This window comes from Erpetoichthys calabaricus, chromosome 3, assembly GCF_900747795.2.
Source record: "Erpetoichthys calabaricus chromosome 3, fErpCal1.3, whole genome shotgun sequence".
NCBI classification, from domain to species: domain Eukaryota; kingdom Metazoa; phylum Chordata; class Cladistia; order Polypteriformes; family Polypteridae; genus Erpetoichthys; species Erpetoichthys calabaricus.
In genome coordinates this window covers 222,879,928-222,904,759 of record NC_041396.2, presented here as the reverse complement: position 1 = coordinate 222,904,759, position 24,832 = coordinate 222,879,928, and the positions used below count along the sequence as shown (strand labels likewise).

The 24,832-nt window shown below is 37.6% G+C and overlaps 1 protein-coding gene across 1 annotated transcript in view; it reads right to left on the bottom strand.

Annotated features, from left to right (window-relative positions):
* Window positions 1-10,236: 10,236 nt before the first annotated feature.
* The window catches only part of LOC114649427 (neuroendocrine convertase 1-like), a 591,637-nt gene continuing 577,041 nt past the window's right edge, over window positions 10,237-24,832 (bottom strand). The window contains exon 6 of the mRNA XM_051924736.1: window positions 10,237-10,392. Coding sequence (XP_051780696.1) covers window positions 10,237-10,392 — 156 coding nt within the window. The remainder of the gene's footprint in view (window positions 10,393-24,832) is intronic.

The following is a 24,832-nucleotide window of genomic DNA, read 5'->3' as shown; positions in this document are numbered from 1 at the left end:
TCTCCCTGAGCTGAACAGAGATTTCTACTGGCTCCTTCACTTTCTAAGAAGGTTAACTGGTGCCACTACATAGGCCGAGTGTGACTTGTCTGGGTCTCTGGGGGAGAGGACTGCGTAATAGGCTAGCACTCCATCTAGTGTTGGTTCTTCTCTTTCACTTGATGTTGTTGGTTGTGGTGACCTATTCAAGCAGTGAAAAATTAATTTAGTTTAGGCCACAAGATTGCTGTTTAATTACAAAATACTGAACGATGCAAAGAGTTGTTATGGGTAGATACTATTGTAAAGAACGCAGGACTACAAACTGAGGTTTATATGTTCTGTATAGAGTTTGTTTCAATCTCCAAAATGTATTTTAATGTAAGATCTTTATATAGCAGAAACAGTATCAAGACGATGCCTTTGTAAAGTATGCACATTCTCCCTGAGCTGAACAGAGATTTCTACTGGCTCCTTCACTTTCTGAGAAGGTTAACTGGTGCCACTACATAGGCCGAGTGTGACTTGTCTGGGTGTCTGGGGGAGAGGACTGCGTAATAGGCTAGCACTCCATCTAGTGTTGGTTCTTCTCTTTCACTTGATGTTGTTGGTTGTGGTGACCTATTCAAGCAGCGAAAAATTAATTTAGTTTAGGCCACAAGATTGCTGTTTAATTCCCACCTTCATCCGGTTGTGTGGCATGCTGCAAGTCACTTAATCTTTCTGTGCAAAAAGCATAGAGCAGCTGTGCTACTGATCTGTATTTTTCAGATGGTGTTTACTTTAGAGAGAGGATAAATTAAACATAAAAGGTTTTTGTGCAAGATTGTGCCAAGGAAAAGAGTGGCACCTGGTTCATTGTTGGGTACTGAACAGTTTCTCTACGCTATGAATGAATTTATGCAGACAGTTAAAATCTTGTACTCAGCAACCACTATGAAGACAGATAAACAAATCTAAAACAGCAAATAAAGCATACAGTATGTATTTCCTACACTGCTTCATACAAAGCAGAATTGCATAATGTACTGGTAAACAGCACGCAAAGCCCAATCAGGATATCAGAAGTTGATTTTCTCTGGAATCTGTATAGATTGGCCTTGTTATGGAATGTCATCTTACCTAGGGCTGGCACCTGCCTTGCTCCTAGTGTTCCCAGTAAACCAAAAATGGATCAATTGGGTTTGATAATGTAATGTTATGTTTTCTGCCTGGGCCTGGGTTTTGTTATATTGCAGGTTTTTTTTTGTTTTAATGCATTGAGATTTTTGTTATGTATCATCTTTACAATCTAATGCAGGGTGCAATTGTTAGCTATGCTTCTGACAGCACCAGGGATTTGGGCTGCATTAATGGCCTTGTGCCCAATGATACCTGAGTGGGTTCCATTTCACAGAAAATTTGTAATGGAAAAATCTGGTTCAGAAACACAAAGCTGCAAATATTAACCCCATCTGGAGACTGACAATGTGAAGTGTGCTATATGCAAGTAAATAAAAATAAATTGATTATCAATCTGCTACAAATATCATATTGAAATTTCTCACAAATATATTAAACTATGGAAAACAGCCCCACATGGTAACATAAAAGTTAATTTTTTCATGTATTATTTTGTGGCAGCTTGGCAGAAGAATGATAAGAGCTTTTGCCCCACAGCTCTATTGACATGGATTCAAACCGCGGCCTGAGCACAACAGTCTACACGTTTTCGATGTGTGTTACTCCGAGTTCACTAGTTATTATCTCATACATTTTAAATTCTGCATGGTTAATTGTCCACTTTAAATCAACCCGGTGTGAGAGTGGGTGTACCCTGTGATAGATAGGTGCCACACCCAGGGTTGGATCTCATGTTTTCAAGCTAGGCCCTGGCTCCCTCAAAATGAACTGAATGAGATGGATAGAAAAACGATTATGAGATTGATTATATAAAACAGTGTAAAATTATGTTCTCAACCATTGTGTGTCAAAAGTATGTCTTCAGAATTTAGATATCATATTGGAATTGCTTCCTTGTAAAAAGATTTGCAATTATTTTCAAGGGATTTACAAGAAAAACATACTTAAGTCTGAGATTAGTTTTAAGTCTTATTGCCCACAAACGTATTTGAATCTATCCAAGATATTTTCTGTCCCAGTAGACATGTTATGTGATTTTTCCTCTTCCAAGTGAGACACAAGGTTTACATATTTCAAAAAAAAATATTTATGCACATATTCATGGTGGAACCAAAATTTAATGTGCCTCTGAGTAGTGCGGCAGCACTAAACAGATGCCGTTAGTCGCAATTAAACCAGCAACTAAGGCATGAAATTGAACAGTTGTGTGCAGCCATCCCAGCAGAAACCTTGGCGAATGTTTTGTCACTCAGTTTTTCACTGCTGCCTAGAAGTCGGCGGTGGTCATCTGCACTAATTCACCATGTGCTACAAACTGTTAATTTTACTATGTCTGAGGTAGCAACCTTTTGTTAATTATGTAATGTGAATTGTTTCTTTTTTATAACCAAAGGATAACTTCTGTACTACAGTACTGATTTTTTAATTCCTTTTGAAAAAAAACCCAAAAATATTCCAACACCTGCTCTTAACAGAACGAACATTGGAGGTTCAAACCAACCACTGTATAGCTTCTTTTGTCAATCCTTATTCTGGGAAATCATTAGGCACCTAAACCATTAACTTCTTAGAAGCAATTAAAATTTGTATTAAAGAAAACAAAATGTAATGCTCGCTCTTAAAACTTGAAACTCTGAGAAGTAAATATTTTAAGTCTAATTGACTCCCTCAGTTTAAGTTCCTCGAGATAACAAGGCTCTGTTCTTTCAATGTGAAGGTTACATGACGATTTAATTGAATTACTTTATGTAGAAGGAAGTATATGGCAACTTCAATGTTTCAAAGCTAAATTAGATTACACTGGAAAGAAAGATGGGGAGGGGAGCTGGGGGTGGTTGGCGGGGTTTTGGAGATGAAGGGAGTCTCAATACAATAATTTATTTTATTATAGCTCAGTATTAAAATCAATACTTATTGATTGAAGTCCTGCTAAAGGTAGTACATATATCCGCTTCTCCAGTCCCTGTAAAGTAGCACTGCAGTGTGGCTTGGAAATCCCAGAGAAAAGAACAGAAGACTTATGCAGAGTGCTGAAGTTGTACACAATAGCAAAAGCTTAAAATGAAAATAGCTCCAGTGGAGCAATACTAATACATTTGACACAGCCTCTGCCCTGTTATTATGCAGAGAAGCTTGTGGTTATCCCTTTTTAAAATTAGGTTTTTTTTTTTTCTTCTCTCCCTCCGTCTACACAGAATCACCGTGATGAAAAAGAACCATTTTTCTTATGGCAAACACATCCTTCTCTCGTGAATTTTTGCCACTGTTTACGGTTCCACATTTTTATCAGCACTCAGCTGCATGAAGGCTTCAATTAGTTCTTGATGAATGATCCCATAAGATCTTGTACTTTCATTTCCCCTGTTACCAGACATTTCAGTACACATTATAAAATGAAATATAATTGTGATTTGGCTGAAGAATCGCTTTTTCTCAGCTTTGTAAGGAGCAGCTAGAAATGGTTTAAATATGCATTGCATTGTGGAACACTAATACAAACAACACATAAAGTAAATCTGCTTCTTGGTGGGAATTAGTTGGCCACCGATATCATAGAGGTTTAAAAATACTTAATTTAAATATATGTGTTTTAGATTGTCTTGGGAAAATAAAAAAGGAAATACATGCCTGAAATTAAAAGAAAAAAAAAAGTTCCCAAACACATGTTTCATCTCATTGAGCCGCATCAGTCATTACACATCTGCTTCCTAGTTTTCTTCACACTGAACACCTACAATTATCCCTACATGAATTTTCACCTGTATCAGCAAGGTATATAAAACAGGTAAAAATGTGTAGATCTTTAGCACAATTAAAAAGGAAACACATGGTGTAAATTCATGCTGTGAGAACCTGTCAAAAGGCCTTATAGCTATGCACAGATGTATACTATAATATTAAAAAAAAAAAACATCAGGAAGAGAACTCAGTTGTTTAACAGTGAATCAAGGAGCATCTCCACAAAGTTACTAGAAACTGTGATGCCAGATTGAAAAGCACATACAACCCAAAGTAAGTATTAACAATGCAGAAATACTTGGTCTGCACTATTATAACGCCTGCGTAAAATATTGATGTATTTATCACTTTGTTGTTTTTCATATTCATATATTTGGAAAATTTATACATTCCAGGTCAACGGTTTAATGTGAGCTTCTGTGGATCTGCCTCAGATGCTTGTTCTGAATAAAGCTCTTCTCAAAGCATCTTTCTTCTTTTTTGTAATCCTCACTATGCCAAGCAGCAGGTCCCCACTGGGAAACAAGACTCAAGGGTAATCAACCGTGCAGTTGGCAGCAAAAGGGTCATTAAAATGGCACTGTTTTTCTTCAAATATGTGAGTGCTAGCTCTTCTTCCACAAGAGCACAGTCTTTGGACTAAGACGGAGAAACTTGCTGCTATCTCAGCTGGTATTTGGTGAAGCAGGCCCAAAAAAACAGTATTACCTTGCATTAGCTTGTCACAGATAATAAGTGTGAATGCTGAGCTACTCAGAATGTAGAGAAAATCCTGGCAGTGGACAAATATATGGCTCGTTTCTGTCATGGGGGTACTTCATTTTATAATAAACATTAACAAAAGGAAGAATAACTAGTAAATGAATACATCCAATTTGAATTACTGTAGATGATAATAGTGGAAGTCCAGACAGAAATCTGCCTCATAAAGTGAAATAAGGGGGAACAAGGGAGGACTCAGAACCCCCTTAATGATTCAGAAAGGGATATTTGCTAAATTTCAGAGGGATTCTGTTATAATTTAAGTGATCATTTTGAATAATTTAATTCTAATGAAGTTAAATTTTAAAAATAAAAGTATAAAGGAAATGTTTTTGTTATAAATTCTTATTGTATGCAATTTTTGTGTTTCATTTCTACTAAACATGCGCTAGTAATCTACTGGAATCAGAACTGGAATATCACAACCTAGTAAAATATTTTTAAGTATAAAGTTGATAAGCACACCAACATACAGGTCTTAATAAAGTGTCTTGATCTTCTGAAAAAGTCTCCCATGACATTCATTATAAATTAAGTCTTAACTATTAATTTATGAATTTTCAACAATGAAAATATCAAGACTTAACTACCTCTCTAGATTGTATGGCAGGAGCTGTAGACACGCTAGCTGAGCCGCCTGCATTTTCCATGCATGGACTTTGGACTTTTTCGGTCCCAGTGCATTTTTTCTCCTGATGGAATAAACTTGTACGCATTGTCTACATTGTGGACCTGTTAATTTCACTTTTGTTTTGTTTTCATTTTTGATTTTATTATTGTTTAGTGTTTTTGTTGCAACTTCATTCTTAAACTTTTGCTGTTTTTTTTTACCATGGTTAGAACAAAAGCATTAGAATGATTACTACAAAAATCATCAGGCAACATGAGCATTGCAATGGTATTTAAAATGGTGATGCATGGAAGGTAATTGTCCAAGTTTATGGACATTGTAAAAAGATTTTCATGGTAGTTTAGATTTTGACTTGGAACAAACAAATATTCTGTACTTCTTTGGCTTGGTTTATTAGATTGTATTTCAGGCTTCGTATTTAGATGTGTTCATTTTCTGGTTTTCGACTCTTGACATGTACTCCAACTGTGTCTCTGTCTTGTGACCACATAATAATACATTTTAATTATATAGCGCCTTTCCCCATGTGCATCCTCTGGTCCTGTTCACTACTGATCCACCTGTGAGTTCCATTCTGGCAGTAATAAAAGCAGTGTAATGCCAAATTTGTATGAATCTACAGGCATATATACCCTGTATTGAGCCAGAACTGGAGAAAGAATGAAAAAGGCAGAACTCATTACTGTTAATCAAAAATTGTAGCATAGAATTGTTTTGCAGTTTGAGAAGAACACGAAATTCATTGTGCAACATATTATTGTAAAAGTAAGTAACTATATTGGAACATGCTGCAGGAAAAATGATATATAACTACTGCAACACTATATAAAAAAGCTCATGGAAATTTGAAATCAACACTAATTTACTCCTATTTCAGATTTACCTTACATCTTCACTGTTTTTGTGATCCCACCACACTGCCAGATATCCAAAATAGTCTAGCGTGAATTTCCCAAAATTATGACATAATTTTATCCTATGGTGCATGGCAAAGATTCAAGGAAGTTCTGAGGTACACTCACAAATGTATAAACTGAACAATATTTAAATAGGTTTTAACAAAATTCACTAAAGACTAAGTAATCAGCACAGAGAAACAAAAATAGCAAATACAGTAGATAAGCCCAAATGGGACTTAAATATCAAGTACCTGGAAAATGGTTAATAAATCTTCATATTGTATAATTTCCTTACCTTGGACACCATAGCATTCAAGCAAAAGACAACTTTCACCATTCAAGACTTAAATATGGATCCATATAGTCAAAATGGGCCAAGTTTCCAAGCCAGCTTCAAGATTCTTTCTATTATTTTAAGCGACATGGTTCTAAATCTATTGCATAAGTGTTCCCCGGGTTGCTACATGCTTGGTCTGGGTGTTTTCTAGTCCCTTGGGATTCTTTCTGGCCTGGGCGCTCTCGGAGTATCCACTTTTAAAGCATCATGTGAAGAGGATCCAGTGTGTTTTGATTCCTCATTAGATACACTGGCCTATAACTCTTGGCATATAACATTTAACTGACAGGCAGCCAATAACACCTTGCCGCAAGGAACAGCTAAGGGAGCTTTCAACGGTAGCAATCTGGCCTCATTGGCATGTTTGTTCAAGTGCAAGTCAAGCTCCTTCTTTTAGATTTCTGCAGCTCTTTCAGGGGTAACAGGGGGTAACAATAAGAGTGCTGAAGGATATAGGTGTCTCTTTGGACCCTGCTAAAGTGTTGGAGTTTGAAAAATCAGTGACGCGTGAATGTAACATAGGTAAGAGGGGTGCACATATAAATCAAGGCTAATAATTTAGTGCCTTTACTGTATTAACTTGTCCACCATTATAAAAAGAACCTTGGAGGATAAAGTACCTTTTGTGGATAGTTTTAACACAAAACAGTGCTGTGAGGGATAAAACCAAAAAATAAGTTCAATAAACAGTTAAAACCAAGAATAAAAGGCAGAACATGACTCAACTTTCTCCCATCTCAGTTCTACCACTTCTCTCTCTCTGTCTCCCTCCAGGTCTGTTCAGCAGGCAGAAATGAACCTGGTCCTCATTTTGGTTCCAATCCCAAGTAACCTCTGCTGGGACCTGCTGGGAGCTCCTGACTCTGGCTCCCTTTTCCTGCCACCTCTTTTTGTTTCTGCAGATTTTCCCTTCACTCCATTGTGGGGCGTCCCTGACCATTTCAACTTCTTCTACCTGATTCTGCTCTCTCTACTTTCTCTCATGTTTTCATCTTCCTTTTCCCACCCTTTACTGACCCAGTCAGACCCTTTATATAATCCTATAAGTGCAGGTCCTGCACTAACTGACCTACGGAACTGCTAATGGGGGATGACAGCACACATCACTTACCTGCATTTGTATATTTAAATAATCCATTCTCTTATTAGTGCTCTGTGGACATACGTCTTGCCTGCATACACCCAAACTCTAGTGTCTGAGAAGCACCATTTTAAAACAAAATCTTGCACCTGCTGTGTTCTACTATTGACCCATGATACAATATCACAAGATTTTAATTTTTAAGACAATCAAAGCTTCAGGAGTGCATAAACAGAAATGGTACTCTGTCATCTTAATAGCAAACACAGGACTTTCATTGGCTCCAGAAGTGACTTCTGGACTCAGCCAGAAGTAACGCTATGATGGCATTTAAGGATGTCTAACAGCCAAAGGCCCTTTATGTCTACAGTCGGTAGGCCATTTGATGTCAGGGATTACTGGTAGGAGTTAAAGGAGTCAGAAGCAAAAGAGAGAGAAAGAAAGAAATAAAAGTGAAAGACAAGAGATGAGGAGAGTGTTTCATTTTGATTTTGAAGCAGGTAAGTTCAGAGTTATCCCAGTGAGTTGACAGGGATCAATAAAATTAAGTAGACCCACAGAAACTAAAATTTGACTCCTTTTCTACTTGACAAAGTGCATATTCCTATCCTGTGTTAAATTTATTTAATAAACCCACAATTGTTATACATTTGGCATCCTTGGTGTCTTTCAGGTTAGGAGAGTAACTAAGAAAGTGTCCTTTTTTTAAGACAATATTCTATAAATGTTGGGGGGATCGGAGGAACACAATCCTCTGTGTTCCTGGGAAAGCTTATGCCAGGGTACCGGAAAGGACAGTTGTGGAACCTCTGATCCAGGTGGAGCAATGTGGATTCTGGCCAGGTTGTGGAGCAGTGGACCAGCTATGTGGATTCCGGCCAGGCTGTGGAACAGTGGACCAGCTATTTACCCTAATGAGGATTCTGAATTGGGCATGGAAGGACACCAAATCATTTTACATGTGTCTTGTGGGCATAGAGAAGGCATATGAATGTGTTCCTCAGAGGATTCTGTAGGCGGTGCTGGGAGAGTATTGGGTTCCAGGAGTCTTAACAAGGGCTACTCCGTCCCTTTATAATGACTGTGACAATGGCATCCACATACTTAGAAAAAATACCTGCATCATTTTCAATGAGTGTGGGACTTCATCAGGGCTGTGCTTTGTCTCTGATTTTTATGGACAGATTATGAAGGTACAGCTGGTGGCCTTAGAATGATGTCACTGCTTATTGCAGACAATTTTGTCCCATTGGCTTCATCAGGTTGTGAACTCTAGCATGAATTGGGACAGTTTGCAACCAAGTGTGAAGTTGTAGAAATGAGGATCAGTACATCCATATCTGAGGCTATGGTTCTCCGTAGGAAAAAAAAGGTGGACTGTCCTTTTTAAGTGGGAGGTGATTTCATTCCTCAAGTGGAGGGGTTTAAATATCTTGAGGTCTTGTTCACGAGTGAGGAGGGAAAGGGTTGGTAAGATTGACAGATGGATCATGGCAGCAAATGTAGATTTGAGGTTGCTGTACGGATCTATAGTGGTGAAGAATGAGCTGTGTCAGGAGGTAAAGCTCTCATCTTACAAGCTGATCTATGTCCCTACCCTCACCCATAGTCATGAGCTTTAGGTAATGACTAAAAAGATGAGATTATGACTAAAATTAACTTTTTCCAAAGGATGTCTGGGCTGTCTCTTACAGATAGGTTGAGAAGCAAAGACATCTGGGAGTGGCTCAGAGTAGAACCACTGACCCTCTGCATTGAGATGAGGCAGTTGAGGTGATTCGGGGATCTAATAAGGATATCTTCCTACTGAGGTTTTACAGGCATGATCAGTTGAAAGAGACCCAGGGAAGACCCCATTGTGAGGATTATTTCTCTCAGATGGCTTGGGAATGTCTTGGGATCCCACAGTATGATTTGGCAGTTGTGACTGGGGAAAGGGACATATGGGCCTCGCTACTAAAAATGTTTCCCCTGCAGCCTCATCTTGAATAAGCAGATGAGAATGAAAATCAACAAAAAGAGAAACTATCAAATCATGATATCATGTGAGTAGCACCAGATTAGCCTGTATTGCTGATTTGACATTTTGCCAGTTTAACTCTGGGCAGGACTGTTATATTCTACTGATGTGCTTAAAGTAGAGTAAATCAATGAAATACTACACACAAGAATTGTACTGAACCATCATGCAGACAATAATCAGATAAGTAAATAGGAACAGCACCATAATTATAAAATTTGGGTTGGAAAACATAGGTGACAGCTTCTGTAGTAAATTATAACACATAATGGAAACACATTTTACAATACTGCCTATTATATTAATATATAATGTAATTATTTATTCTACTCTTGGATTCTCACCCATGTTATGGATCCTTTACATTCATCAAAATGAAGAGATCTTCTCTTAGTTTTGTTTATCTATTTTTTCTTACATTGTGAACGACAAAATCAAAATGAATGCAGAGTTTATAAGATTTGGTTTAACAAATTCAGGAACCAGTTTGCATAAGCTATTGATGATTTCTCCTTTACTATTAGCAATAACTTTTGAATTAGGTAAGATAAATATATTAAAGAATGACACTTTCCCTATTGTCTTAGCTAATAGTTTGTAAAAAAAAAACAAGACAAGAACTTAAACAGTAATGTTTCTAAGCTTTAGAAATCATTAGCCATAAAATCATTTTCCCAATGTAGTAAATATAAAGAAAATCATAAAAGACTTGCCATCATCAATAATGGTTACCACAATCCCTTTCCCAGTGATATTTTTTTTCCATACAGGCATGATATTGAGGTCAAATCTTTTAGGGCTTCCATATTGTCCTTGATTGTACTAAAATGAATAAAAAAAATTAAAATGAAATCAATAAAAAGATGGGCTATGAAACAAGCTATGAATCATTTGAAAAACAAACATATTTTTGCGTCATCTGTAAAACAATAGTCTGGGCATAAATAGACAAGAATATAATGCAATGGGATAATATTTTTCTCAAAGGGATAGTTAAACATGATTATTTTTTGAAGGAACGGTGGCCTGATTTACCTAAAAACAGCAGGCATATGAATACATACTCTGTATTATTTCAAAGAGCTATAAAAAAGCTAGAATATTAAAATACAAATGGATGATTTATTCAAAGCACAATAATCAGGACTGTCAGCACCTTCATTTTTACCGCATATTTATGTGATTAAGTAAAATTCATAATGCAAAAGTTAATACTGTACTAGTATACTTTAAATAAACAAATAAATATAGTTTATTCGCGTAAATCCAGAACAATTTGTTACATGATTAGCCAGACTTACTTATTATTTCCATTTCTTTTGATGGCTTACACCATTGCAAATATTTCTAGCAATGATACAAGAAAAACCTTTGCAAGAATTTGCATATTTTGCAGGTAATGGAAGTTAAGTGAATTCCATAATTCAAATAATGACTGAGATGTGAGATGTCGGTCTTAAATCTTTCAGACCAAAATGATTTTCAACAGACTTTAGGTGGCTTTCAATAAAGAATCAAGAAGCACCACTTTTTAAACAACCTGGAGCACAAACACACACACATAATAATAACAATAATAATGGTAATACATTTTACTTATATAGCACCTTTTCCGATGCTCAAGGAGCATACACACACATGCACATTGTCTTTTAAATGACTGTAAGACTTAAAGGCAGTAATATGTTCTGTCACAGAACCCCAAGATAACACCACTCCACATCACATTGGATCTTCACCTATCACCGTATCCAACCAGACATTATCTTCAGTCAAATGTTCATGTACATAGGGTGGGTGTAGAGATACTGTGTTGTATTCTTGGAACAGAAATCAGGAAAAACAAATGCACAAATAAAGTGAAGCAAGGATCTTGTCCTCTTAGGGCAAAAGAGTTAAAGCACAAATTGTTCAGATAAGCAGATAGAGGAGGTAAAAAATGTGCACACAGAAAGGTCAAAACAGATACAGTATACAAAAGTAGGGGGTACACAAGATGCTAAGAAAATAACTCAATGAACTAAAGAGAAACCCTGCTTAAGGATTTTGCAATAAAAATGACTAAAGAGTGTTTGGTATTGTCAGTTCATTTGCAGTTGACAAGCAACAACGGAAGGTGTATCAATTTGTGCCATGAGTACAAAACTTGAGATAGACAAGGCAATGGTCTCAACATGGAAAACATCTTAGTTTCTTGAAAGAGTCTCAACCAGAACGGCACCAAAAAATAATCCATAAATTACAGCCCAGAGCTCATTATTAGCATAAGATATAGAAGCATTCCATAATTGATGAACAGACATCATGACCATTCAGTGACTCTGGGAAACTGATATCAAGTGCAGTCAATCACAAATTCAGTACGATTAAAAGTTGTACAATTGGACTTTAAAGCCATCCGACAAGTGAGAGTCAAATTCAAGTTTTACAATATGTAAGAGCAACAGAGCAACTAGGAATAACAGAAAAATCCCTGTCTCCAAAAATGTATGTTGACTAAGTGCAATGCACATACAGCATCTTCCATTGCCATGGCTGAAACCTTTAAATTGCCCTCCACTCTATTCTGTCTTTAACCTTCTAGTGTATCTTTAGAATACGTCTGTTCCATTTACAATACATAATGTTTTAATTTCAACTAAATAACTTGGCACTTGGTGCTTCCTGACCTCTGTTTTCAATGCATATTCCTTTAGTGTCACTGACATCACTACGTCAAAGCCTTTGAGAATTCTGAAGACTTGGAGTAGTTCCCTACACAGCCTCCCTTGTGAAGACAGACAAGGTTTAATTCCCTTAGCCTACCAGAATAAGACAGTCAGGGATTTACTGGGACATCAGTTTAGTTTTATTTTCGCTTTATGTTCTCATTTTGTATTGTGGAAGATCAGCCTCGACACAGACAGACACAGAGACAGATAATGTCCAAAACACACGCTTTTATTCTTTTGCATACACAGCACAAACACAGTGCACAAACCACCACAAAACTCAGTTCTTCTTTTCTTCTGCCTCCTCCACTCCTCTCCTGCAAGCTCTGTCCACTGCCACCCGACTCCGGCTCCCTGAATGGAGTGAGGCGGCCCCTTTTATGGCACACCTGGATGTGCTCCAGGTACTCTCTGATGATCTTCCAGCAGAACTTCCTGGTGTGGTGGAAGTCCTGCCCTTGCACCCTGAAGCACTCCGGGCATATCTGGTTCCTGTTCTGGCAACACTTCCTGGTGTGGTGGAAGTGCTGCAGTCCATGGCTTGGGAACCATCCAGGCGCCCCCTGGCAGTGGCCACGGACCCCTACAGGGTTGAGCTTCCCAGCTCTGTATCTGGATGCTATCCAGGGGTGCTGCCCTCTTGCATGCCAGGGAAGATATGGCCCCTTTCCTGGTCCTTCCTTTCTCGAGGCGTCCAAGTGGGGCAAGGTCCCTGTTCGGTTGCCACAGTATTTATTGACGTACTTTTTTTTCCTTTGCATTTATTATCTTTTTATTATGTTTATTTGTATTAGCAGATAATCATTTGCTGTGATTCTTTTTTAATGAAGTTGTGTTATATTTATTTTTCTGTGTCAAAGGAGCAGGGCCCCTAAACATAAAGGGGTAGCCATCTGAACACCTATTTAAGATCTCCTCACGCCTCATTTTTCCTTTCTGCCTTTGGCTTCCCTTCTCTGTGCAAGTGCGTATTCTAGTGAGTTATGAAATGTGTTGTGTTTTTTCGTCATTGTAATTTCTGTTCTGCTTGGAATAATAGATTTAGAGGTTTTTATTTTTCCCCTTTTGCTATTGCTATTGTAAGAACCATTTTCCTAGTTATATAAGATTCATAAATATTTTACTAGATGACAATACATAATCTATGGGAGGTTCCTATAACCCCATAAGTAGAATTAAATTGGTATATTCTTGCCATTTCTAACAGCTTTGAGTAAACATTATTCTTCAGCTAGTGACCAGCCTTGCCATGTGTAAGGTGTAGAGGGCATAAGGGTTTAAACCGTGCCTCAGGGTCTATGGGCCTTTTGAATGTGTGAACAACTCTTAGAAAACAGTGCTTATTTAATTACTGTACCGTACGTTTAAGGCGTACAGAAGAAGAAATTAAGAACCTTTAAGTATAGAAGAAGAAGTAAAGAACTTTTAAGTACAGAAATAACTAAACTTTCTCAAGAAAAGTTAAGTTTAGAGAAGATACATTTTGCCTTTTATTCTACATGTGTAACAACTTTTTTCTTTTATTCTTGTGTGGATTATTTGCTTTTAACTTTCACTAAATAATTTTGAAACGAACTTTTGGACTGAGTGTTTACTTTCGACACATGTTTTACCCGTGCTAGATCTCGCCTTATGTTTCGGCAGCTACAGCTATTAAGTATATTTTGTTAAAGAAATAGACGTTGCTACATTTTTACATTTACATTTATAAGATCTTCGGTTATTTGAAGTTTTGTGATATTTAAAATTTCATCATTCCATTATTAGTAAACACTAATTAAAACATACATGCTTTGTTGACAGATTTTTGGGGGGTGAACGTTTTTTCTTTCTCAAAATGGCTAACAATGATGCATTTAGTTTCTCCTCTGTGAACAGCTTTTTGGACTGCTGTGTCATGGCAGAACTGCACATAATACTCCAAATGCAGTCTCACTAGCACAGAGCCAACAAAGATTTATGTTCAACAGTTTGATTTTACAATATTACCTACAATTTTCATTGATTTTTAATGGCTTCTGCACTTTGCCTAGACACCGATAATGCTGTGCCAAAGTAAATCCCAAATTCTTTGTAAGAAACTCTCTGTAGAAAAGTGTTGTCCATCTTGTGTTCATAATGAATGTTGTTTTTGCTTTTATGTGGCACTAATTCGTTACAAGGAAACATAATATAATAATGTCCAGTAACAATTGTATCCCTCACACAATATGGTAAAAATGTAAATTTTGGTTTTATGGAATATTTAGAAAGTTCTTGTTTTGTGGTTCTGTAATATAACAAATGCAACAACACGACACTAACTGTTGACAATTGACGTTTAATGGACAATCATTGAAGAATGTGATAAGCTGATGACGATCTCTTCAAACTCCAACAGCTTCCATCAACAAATGAAAAATGGTTGTCTGAGATAATCTGAGTTCAGGTTGAAGCCAAACTATATCAGTAGGGGAGAATGATGCCTCTTTTGATCATTTGTGAAGTGGAGCTAACGTTGGCAGTCATTTAGGTGTTCTAAGCTTGGAGAGATGGACATCACATGCAACTTTCCGTTTTAGTATGCAGTGCATAGCACAAATACGAACTGTGTTTTTTCAGAGAGTGGTCTTGCTATCTTTGTCGAACCTCTTTTCCATTTGTTGCATTAAGGAGTCTAACAGTGAGTTGTCTTGTAGGCATTGATATGGCTTTGAGATTACTCCATGTTACATCCTCATTATGTTCCTAGCATAATTTGACAGCCAGCTATGCTCCTTACTTAATCACCTCAAGATATGCAGGTTGACTTCTTTTTTTTTTTATTTAATTTTATTAAAAAAACAAAAAGGTTCAAAACAAATAAACCCCCACCCCTGAGAAAGAGAGCTAGGCCAGCAGAGTAAAACTTTAAGCTAGTAAAAATAAATAAATAGATAAATTAATAAATGAATAAAGATAAATGGAGTAAAAAATGGGAAAGAACCTGCTTCCTCAATTTAAATGCGTATTCTAAAATGTTATTGAAGGTTGACTTCTTTTATTGTAACAACTAAGGACCGGATAATGCAGAAGTAATGAAATTCAATAAAAGTTTGACTAACGTAAACAATTAAAATGGTAAAATAAGAGTTATGGCACTAAAAATACAGCAATACTAGTTTTAACGAAGTAATGAGAAACACAGTTCTTGTATTTAAATAAAGAATACACACTATAAAAGGCGCTATATATGCGCCCGACCTGACACAGACTCACAATGGAGGCACGTTAAAATCAACAAAAGATTTATTTTTTCTTCAGCTGAGGTCCATGTCTTCCCCGTGTCCTTCAGCCCTAACACAGTCCCAAGCACACCAAAATAAAGCAAAGTAAAGCACACCAATCTTCTTCCTCCACCACTCCTCCCAGGCAACCTCGTCCTCCTCCTCCCAACTCAGGCTCCCGAGTGGTAGCCGCTGGCTCCTTTCATTAGGCACCTGGAAATGCTCCAGGTGCTTGATGGCCAAGTACCGGCTGCACTTCTGGGTGTGGCAAAAATACTGCCCACAAGGGCCCAGTGGTTCCCGCTGCAGCATCCCCTGGTGGCGCCTGTGGAACCCAACAAGGCTGCACCAAACTCCAACTCCTATGAAGCCCTGAGGGAGTGCGAGGTACCACTACAACCCAGGGAGGCTGCCATCTAGCATCCAGGGAGAGGTATTGGGTCTCCCATGCTTGCTCCCCCGGAACATATGCTAAAGGGGCATCCAGGCCAGGCAGGAGCACCGTATAAGTATTACAGATCATGTGAAGAAAAAGGGCAACAGCTACAGTTCTAAATATGTCTAAAAATAGGAAATCAGAGTATGATGAAATAGTAAAGTTGCGAGACTACAGCAGTTGGGTTGTATAATACTAGTGTCTCTGTAGCACACAAAGGAGTAGTTTTCGAAACAGAGGAATATTACAATAAACAAATTAACTGATTTACAGGTAGAGAAAAAATGCTTTTGAGCAAGTGGTATTTCTCACAGAACTGTTATACTAATGTAAAAATATATCACATAGTTAAGTCTATAAGAGTTTTGTGGAATGCCTGAAAATTCAATAAAAGGGATAAATATGTGATTTTTTTTTTTTTAGAGATGCAATCAGTGCTTTAGTATGGGCCGGAGTTGGCAGGAACACAGGTCTGTCAAATATACCTGTCCCCACCTTAATAACCACTTTGTAAACCCACATTAGGTAGACACTGGTAATTTGCTCTCTCAGCACACTGATTGTAATTGGTGAACAGCAACAGCAAGAAAAATGGGACTAAAACAATGAGTCAGATTCTACATTTCTACAGGAGTCTCATGTAGAGTGCTGGTCATGATTTTAATATTCCGTACAGGACCAAAGTTGTTTCTTTGTGACAGCAGGATGAAATCTTTAGAACGTAGACTCAAATAAATTTTACAAATTCAGGCACATGCACCCCATTGCATTAAAGTATTGGTCATACTAGACCAATCAAAACCTTTAACCAATAGGAAGCGGCAGAGTGGTCTTGTGACCACCTTTGCTGAACCTGAGTGTGTGAAGGGCACTTGCTGAAGAAAGACAGCAATAAGTAGCAGTAAATGTCTGATCTGGGATTTGAAAGGAAATGTTGACTATTCATTTTAAACCTATACAGTGTTTCTCACTTATAAAAGAAGATCTGCATTATATGCTGAATCAATGTTGTCTGCTTTGTAAAGCCACCATGTCTGATCTTAAGTAAATAACTGCTTTACGTTTTCCCTTGACCTGATCTTTTGCAGGTTGCATATATGTCTTAAACGAACCAGCTAAGTAGTAGACATATTGACATAAGCATGAGTTTTGTAGTCACAGGATGCGAGTTTTGATTAAATGTACTGCACCGAGGCGCCAATAAGAGGCAATGCACAACAGTGCAGTGTGCCCAGTGCAATGTCGGTATAATTTATTTAGTATTCATGTCTAAAACATAAAACTAGTACATCAACATACCTAAACTGGGGCTGATATACTGGACTGTCATGGGAATGACTTGACACCCTTTATTTAGGGGACTTGCAATATTTTCATAATTTAGAAAAGGTGGTCTTGCATTGCAATTTAAGCCCATTGTGTCGGCTAATAACATGGTCATAAATGGCTTTTTTTCACTGAAGTTGAGGTCATTCAAATATTTTTGCCAACTACAGCACTGGATACAGTGGACAACAGTGTTGCTTGTATTTCTACCAGACTTTCAATATGTTTTAAGCTGTTTGAATTTTTGTACTTCAGCTTGTGTATAATGGTGTACCAAAGAGAACACGTAGGGAGGTACAAATGGCAGATTCTCCCTGCATACTCTAATGGCCTATGCCACTACCTGGAGAAAGACATGCAATTTGGTAACACTAATCAATGAGGCAGCAACTGTCTCATGCAAAGCCATTTCTTATTCCTGAAAAATACAAACTTTATATCAGCTAGAGTCTTAAAGGGCTGAATGGCCTGTTCCTGTCAAAATTGCCCTAGTAAGGATATAGTTATCCAAACCACAGTAAACTGAGAATATATAATAACATTGGTTAAATATAATTTTAACAGCATCTCTTCAACAAAATTAAATAAACTAGCATTTTTTTCATGTATACTAAGCACTTTTTATTTTCTGGGCTCCAGGTACAAACTGTATACTCTGTTAAATTCTCTTGTAGCTGCCAGAATTAATAAAGCCGAAATTAACATCATTAATTCCTGGCAAGCAGCAGATAAATGGGCAAAAGTCAAAATCTTTGAACCTCCCTGATATTTAGACTCAGCAAGTTGGCATTTCATACCAAGTCAAACAGGGCTTGTGAAGCTGCCTCGAAACTGCAGTGTACGATTCATTTCTTAGTGTTTCTGCATCCATTAATTCCTGTTTTCCACAAATTTGACCTATTTTTTTAATCTCGCCCTCATTTTTTTTTCACTTAAACTCAGTTCTTAGCTTTTTGTGTTAACAAGCTTTTCTGAAATATCTTTCTCTCATCCTTAGGGAGGTATTCTTAAGTGACACAAATAAATTCAGAGCTTTGTGGAGCTGGAGTACACCATTACCTGAAACAAGGAATAATTGTGACAATTGTTGTCATCTAACCAAACATTTTGGGTTCACCAGCTATAGTGGTAACACCAGATCGTCGAATTTTCCCTAAGATTACACAGTTATTGCTTTTACCAAGTATGTTAGTTATGATATTGTAGGTAAAAGGCCCTGGAGGATGGAAGATGTCCAACTGGCCTAGATCACCAGAACTGTGACTTTGTCCTTATATCTATGTATGTCTCATGACACTATAGATTTCGTAAATTTTAATCTTGTGAGTACAGTACATTCCCAAGCAGCGTATAGCATAAAGCTACGCAACATCCAGAAATGAATTCAGTGTGAATCGTGTGGATATGACTGCATTGATTATGTTAATAGTAATAAAACACCATCAGAAACTCCAATTTGGACAACCTGCATAAAGAATACAGATTTAAAGGCTGAAACAGATTTGTGTGTTTATAACTATATTATTGCGTTCATCTTTATACTACATTTTGGTGTGCAAGAACGTGCGTCCCTTCCTTAAATCTACATCAGCAAACTTTAGATATATTTTTTTTTATCGTCACCAGTTTATATACATGGCCAAGCACATGTTACTTTGTCTAGAGCAGGGGTCCCCAACTACGGTCCTGGGGGGCCACCGTGCCTGCAGGTTTTCATTCTAACCCTTTTTTAAATTAGTGACCTGTTTTTGTACCTAATTAACTTCTTTTGAATTCATTTTAATTGACTTGCTCTTGAAGATTCAGACCGCTTAATTGTTTCTTTTTCCTTAAGTAGCAGCCAAACAATAATGAGGTACAAAATGAGCCAAAAGAGGAACAGCAAACTGTGCCCATCATACAATATCTGAAAATAAAGAAAGATGAAGGTCTCAGAAATGCTGATCTTCTCAGGTTCCCATTTTAACAGTGCTCTTAGAAAAGAGAAAATCAACAATTTTGGAAATGTATGCTATTGCACAATGAGAGCAGCAACAAGCCATGGAATTAAAGAAGACGTTTAATTGACAACAAGAATCAGTGCCTAATTAAGTAACTGTTTGGAGTGAAATTAGTTGGAGTTTGAGGCCCTGACTTAATTGGTCTTCTGTTGACTCACTCACTTCACATTTCATTTCTGTTTAAGGAAAGAAACAAAGCAATACAGAGGAACGCTGAAAAAATTTAGGGAAACAAATAAATAAAAAAAAACAAATCAATTAAAATTAATTGAAAAGAAGTTAATTAGCAGAAGCAGTGCACTAATTAAGAAAAGGGTTAGAATGAAAACCTGTAGCCACTAGGGCCCTCCAGGACCAGAGTTGTGGATCCCTGGTAGAACAACCTTGAGTTCTTGTCACAAAAAAATCAACGAAAGCTAATTTTCAATAAAAGCAGGGTTTAGCTGAAATATTGTGTTTAAGGAAGTATTTTCTTCTGAAATATATTATTTAATTCAATGAGTTACGTCAGCATACATATATATAACATATCAGTTACTATAGATGTCAAGCATGTGCAAACAGGAGACATCTTCGGGGCTCTGGACAGGTAGGCAATACCACTCTGAGTCAAAAGGGGGTGCTCTTTCTAATGCAATGTTGTTTACTACCCACAGTTCAAATGGATACTGGCTGGCACTTCTAGTTCTCCACTACCAAGCCCCGCCCCTTCTAAGAACCCGCTTTTTAATTCAAACCTGCATTAAAAGGAAGAAGTCATTATCAAGACTGATTGTGATGGAGAAGATCGCTCAGGAGCTCTGCTTTCTGCTTGCACTATTTTAGCACTATCATGTGCACTTTATTTTGCCTTTATTACATTTAACCTGATTAATTGAATTTTTGCTGGTTCCCCAACACTTTCTGAGGCTTAGTTCTATAGTTCTTTACATTTATATAGCGCTTTTCTCACTACTCAAAGCGCTCAGCAATTGCAGGTTAAGGGCCTTGCTCAAGGGCCCAACAGAGCAGTGTCCCTTTTGGCATTTATGGGATTTGAACCGGCAATCTTCCGATTGCCAGTGCAGATCCCTAGCCTCAGAGCCACCACTCCGCCTTCTCAACTAATTGATTCGTGTCAGTGTATACATAGAAGCATGTAAGTTATGTTATTTATTAATTTTCTCATCCTTCTAGTATGCTTACAGTTATAAGCTCTATTCACCCAACCAATATTAGAGCCTTCTTTTCACAGATGGTAGGTCCTGCTGTAATAGCTAGATTGTTATAACAGACTATGGACAACCCTCCCAGTTCATTTTCTCCAAAAAGGCTGCTAATTGCAGCTCTTTTATTCTATCATCCTCTGTCAACTGGTCATCATTATGTTAACAGGAGTTTATATTGTCAAGATTTGTTAGTGGTAATCACTGAGATTCATTTCTGTTTTACTGTTTGTTTAACTTGATTAGTATGCTTATGTATGTAAATGCTGTATGGTTTAGTAAATTACCATTATCACATTATAGTTGTAAATAAGTGCTCTGTGCCTGTGCTTGGTGAAGAGAGCTTTACAAGAATAAATTGAATTGAATCCACCTATTATTATTTTATATTCAAAATTAGTAAATGTATATAATGTGAAAATGACTCATAATTATAAGTTTTATCACATACATCATTTTAATACTTTGTATCAATATGTCATTTCTTTAAGTAAATCCTTCCATCCATCTATCTGTTTTCTTACCTTCATTCACATTTATTCACTAAACATTATGATTTACTGTACAGGTACATAACTGCATTAGCTTGATGATAGTTTATATTTAATTATCATAAATATTTCTTAGTTGTTTTTACAGTTGTCTTTTACTTGTGTATTTAATTAGACCAATATACTGTGACTGCCTTGCACTATATGTATTTCTTTTAAGGAAAATTGTTATACTCAAAAACTGCATCTGAATCTTCAGCGCTTCAGAGTAAATCTAAATGGAAGACAAAACACATGGTTAAAGTATGGAAGGACATAGAAAAATGAGGTGCAGAAGGGATGTCAAGAGAGCTGGAGAGAAAATGTAATGCATCTGGGAAGAGCTTCTCCCAGCAGGCCAGTGCGACACTTTGGCATAATTAGTTGGACTGTGGGGCAATTAAAAAGGAAAAGACTCAATACCAGTCCAAGTCACTGTATAACCAAGGGGAATCACAAGCTTTTTGGAGATATCAAACTCCTTAGTAATTATTTTCTGATCAAAGGTTGGACAGCAGCTCTAAAAATAAGCCAGATACTTAAAGAAAGAAAACGGGAGGGTCAACATCAGTTTCAAGGTGTATAATAAAAAGGAAAGAAAAAGAAGTGAGATGTCGAGAGAGTGAAAAGAAGATTAATGTATTCCTATTCAGTGGCAAAGTCATTTACTGAGGAAAATTTCAACTTTGAAAATCTCAAAAAACTTTTATAGATAAATTCTTGAAGGTGCTTATATTGTGAGCTGAAGAAAATGCACTTGAATTGCACACCCTAAAAGTAAACATACCCTGTATCTATATTAATAGCTGGGGGCCCTAATGGTGGCCTTTGACACTTAGATACATACCAAACAGGTATAAATGAACTAGATTTTGGTGTACCACTAAAGCATAAATGGCTTATCCACTGCATTAACCTAGCGCAGCACTTATAGTCTTGCTTCTCATTTCTATCTCCGTTCTTACTCATTCCAGACCCAGGACTCTCTTCCTCATGCTGGCTGAGTGTTAGCCCTTCTCCTCTCTCAACTCTGCACTCAACTAGCCTCTTCTAGTGAGGTGACCTTCAAATGCATCTTCATATCATTTCCTGAAAGGCACTTGACTTACTTTTGGGGTGAGATGAGATGTCAAGCAAAATGACACCTTTTATTGGCTAACTAGAAAGATTACAATATGTACGCTTTCGAGGCAACTAAGGCCCCTTCTTCAAGCAAGATTTAGTAAATCTAAATGGAAGCCAAAACACATGGTTAAAGCCATAGTTAAAGCTTGCCTGACGAAGGGGCATGAGCTGCCTCGAAATCTTGCATATTCTGTTCTTTTTAGTTAGCCAATAAAAGGTGCCATTTTGCTTGACTTCTCACTACATCCATACTGGCTAACATGGTACAACACCCTATTGCTTTTGGGGTGAGAAGAGACTTTCCATTTTGTCCTGGGAAAACCAGTAATGAACTCATCTAGTGGCAGCTAGTGTCACTGTACATTTGAGTCTTCCATTGTCCATGTAGAACCAAGTTTCCAAAGCTGCTCTCTAGTTGCCTGCACTATATGAGGAGGAACTGACAAATCTGTCATTCAATCTTTGTTTTTTCTTACTTAGGCAACCCTCTCAACTGCTCCTAACTGAGAACTTGCAGTTGCACCTGTGGTAACAACCAATCCCTGCCTGTTTTAAGAGAGTTTCGGCACACAGTGCAGTTGGGGGATTGTCAGGGTTTCAAAAATCTCATAATATATATATATATATATATATATATATATATATATATACAGTGGTGTGAAAAACTATTTGCCCCCTTCCTGATTTCTTATTCTTTTGCATGTTTGTCACACAAAATGTTTCTGATCATCAAACACATTTAACCATTAGTCAAAATATAACACAAGTAAACACAAAATGCAGTTTTTAAATGATGGTTTTTATTATTTAGGGGAGAAAAAAAATCCAAACCTACATGGCCCTGTGTGAAAAAGTAATTGCCCCCTTGTTAAAAAATAACCTAACTGTGGTGTATCACACCTGAGTTCAATTTCCGTAGCCACCCCCAGGCCTGATTACTGCCACACCTGTTTCAATCAAGAAATCACTTAAATAGGAGCTGCCTGACACAGAGAAGTAGACCAAAAGCACCTCAAAAGCTAGACATCATGCCAAGATCCAAAGAAATTCAGGGAACAAATGAGAACAGAAGTAATTGAGATCTATCAGTCTGGTAAAGGTTTATAAAGCCATTTCTAAAGCTTTGGGACTCCAGCGAACCACAGTGACAGCCATTATCCACAAATGGCAAAAACATGGAACAGTGGTGAACCTTCCCAGGAGTGGCCGGCCGACCAAAATTACCCCAAGAGCGCAGAGACGACTCATCCGAGAGGTCACAAAAGACCCCAGGGACAACGTCTAAAGAACTGCAGGCCTCACTTGCCTCAATTAAGGTCAGTGTTCACGACTCCACCATAAGAAAGAGACTGGGGCAAAAACGGCCTGCATGGCAGATGTCCAAGACGCAAACCACTGTTAAGCAAAAAGAACATTAGGGCTCGTCTCAATTTTGCTAAGAAACATCTCAATGATTGCCAAGACTTTGGGGAAAATACCTTGTGGACTGATGAGTCAAAAGTTGAACTTTTTGGAAGGCAAATGTCCCGTTACATCTGGCGTAAAAGGAACACAGCATTTCAGAAAAAGAACATCATACCAACAGTAAAATATGGTGGTGGTAGTGTGATGGTCTGGGGTTGTTTTGCTGCTTCAGGACCTGGAAGGCTTGGCTGTGATAGATGGAACCATGATTCTACTGTCTACCAAAAAATCCTGAAGGAGAATGTCTGGCCATCTGTTCGTCAACTCAAGCTGAAGCGATCTTGGGTGCTGCAACAGGACAATGACCCAAAACACACCAGCAAATCCACCTCTGAATGGCTGAAGAAAAACAAAATGAAGACTTTGGAGTGGCCTAGTCAAAGTCCTGACCTGAATCCAATTGAGATGCTATGGCATGACCTTAAAAAGGCGGTTCATGCTAGAAAACCCTCAAATAAAGCTGAATTACAACAATTTTGCAAAGATGAGTGGGCCAAAATTCCTCCAGAGAGCTGTAAAAGACTCATTGCAAGTTATCGCAAACGCTTGATTGCAGTTATTGCTGCTAAGGGTGGCCCAACCAGTTATTAGGTTCAGGGGGCAATTACTTTTTCACACAGGGCCATGTAGGTTTGGATTTTTTTTTCTCCCTAAATAATAAAACCCACCATTTACAAACTGCATTTTGTGTTTACTTGTGTTATATTTGACTAATGGTTAAATGTGTTTGATGATCAGAAACATTTTGTGTGACAAACATGCAAAAGAATAAGAAATCAGGAAGGGGGCAAATAGTTTTTCACACCACTGTATATATATATATATAAAACATCTGTCTGTCTGTATGTCTGTCCGCTTTCATGAGAGAACTACAACAGATTTAGATTGGGTTTTTTTCTATAATTTGCTTGAACATTCTGGTTGATTTTGCGACTTCTCTCATCGTGCTAAGTATCATAGGTCATTTGTGGTATCAATTTATTTGTGTGAATCCAAGAGAGATGCAGTGGGCGGAGGGGAGGGGGGGCCCTCCTCTCTCACACACCAGCTTCAGGGCATATCTTACATCCGCTTAGGTAGCGAATGAGAGAACTACTTAACGGATTTAGATTGGGTTGTTTTCTATAATTTGCTTAAACATTCCGGTTGATTCTGCGACTTCTCTCATTGCGCTAAGTATCATAGTTTGCTTGCAGGACTGATATATTCACGCTAATCTG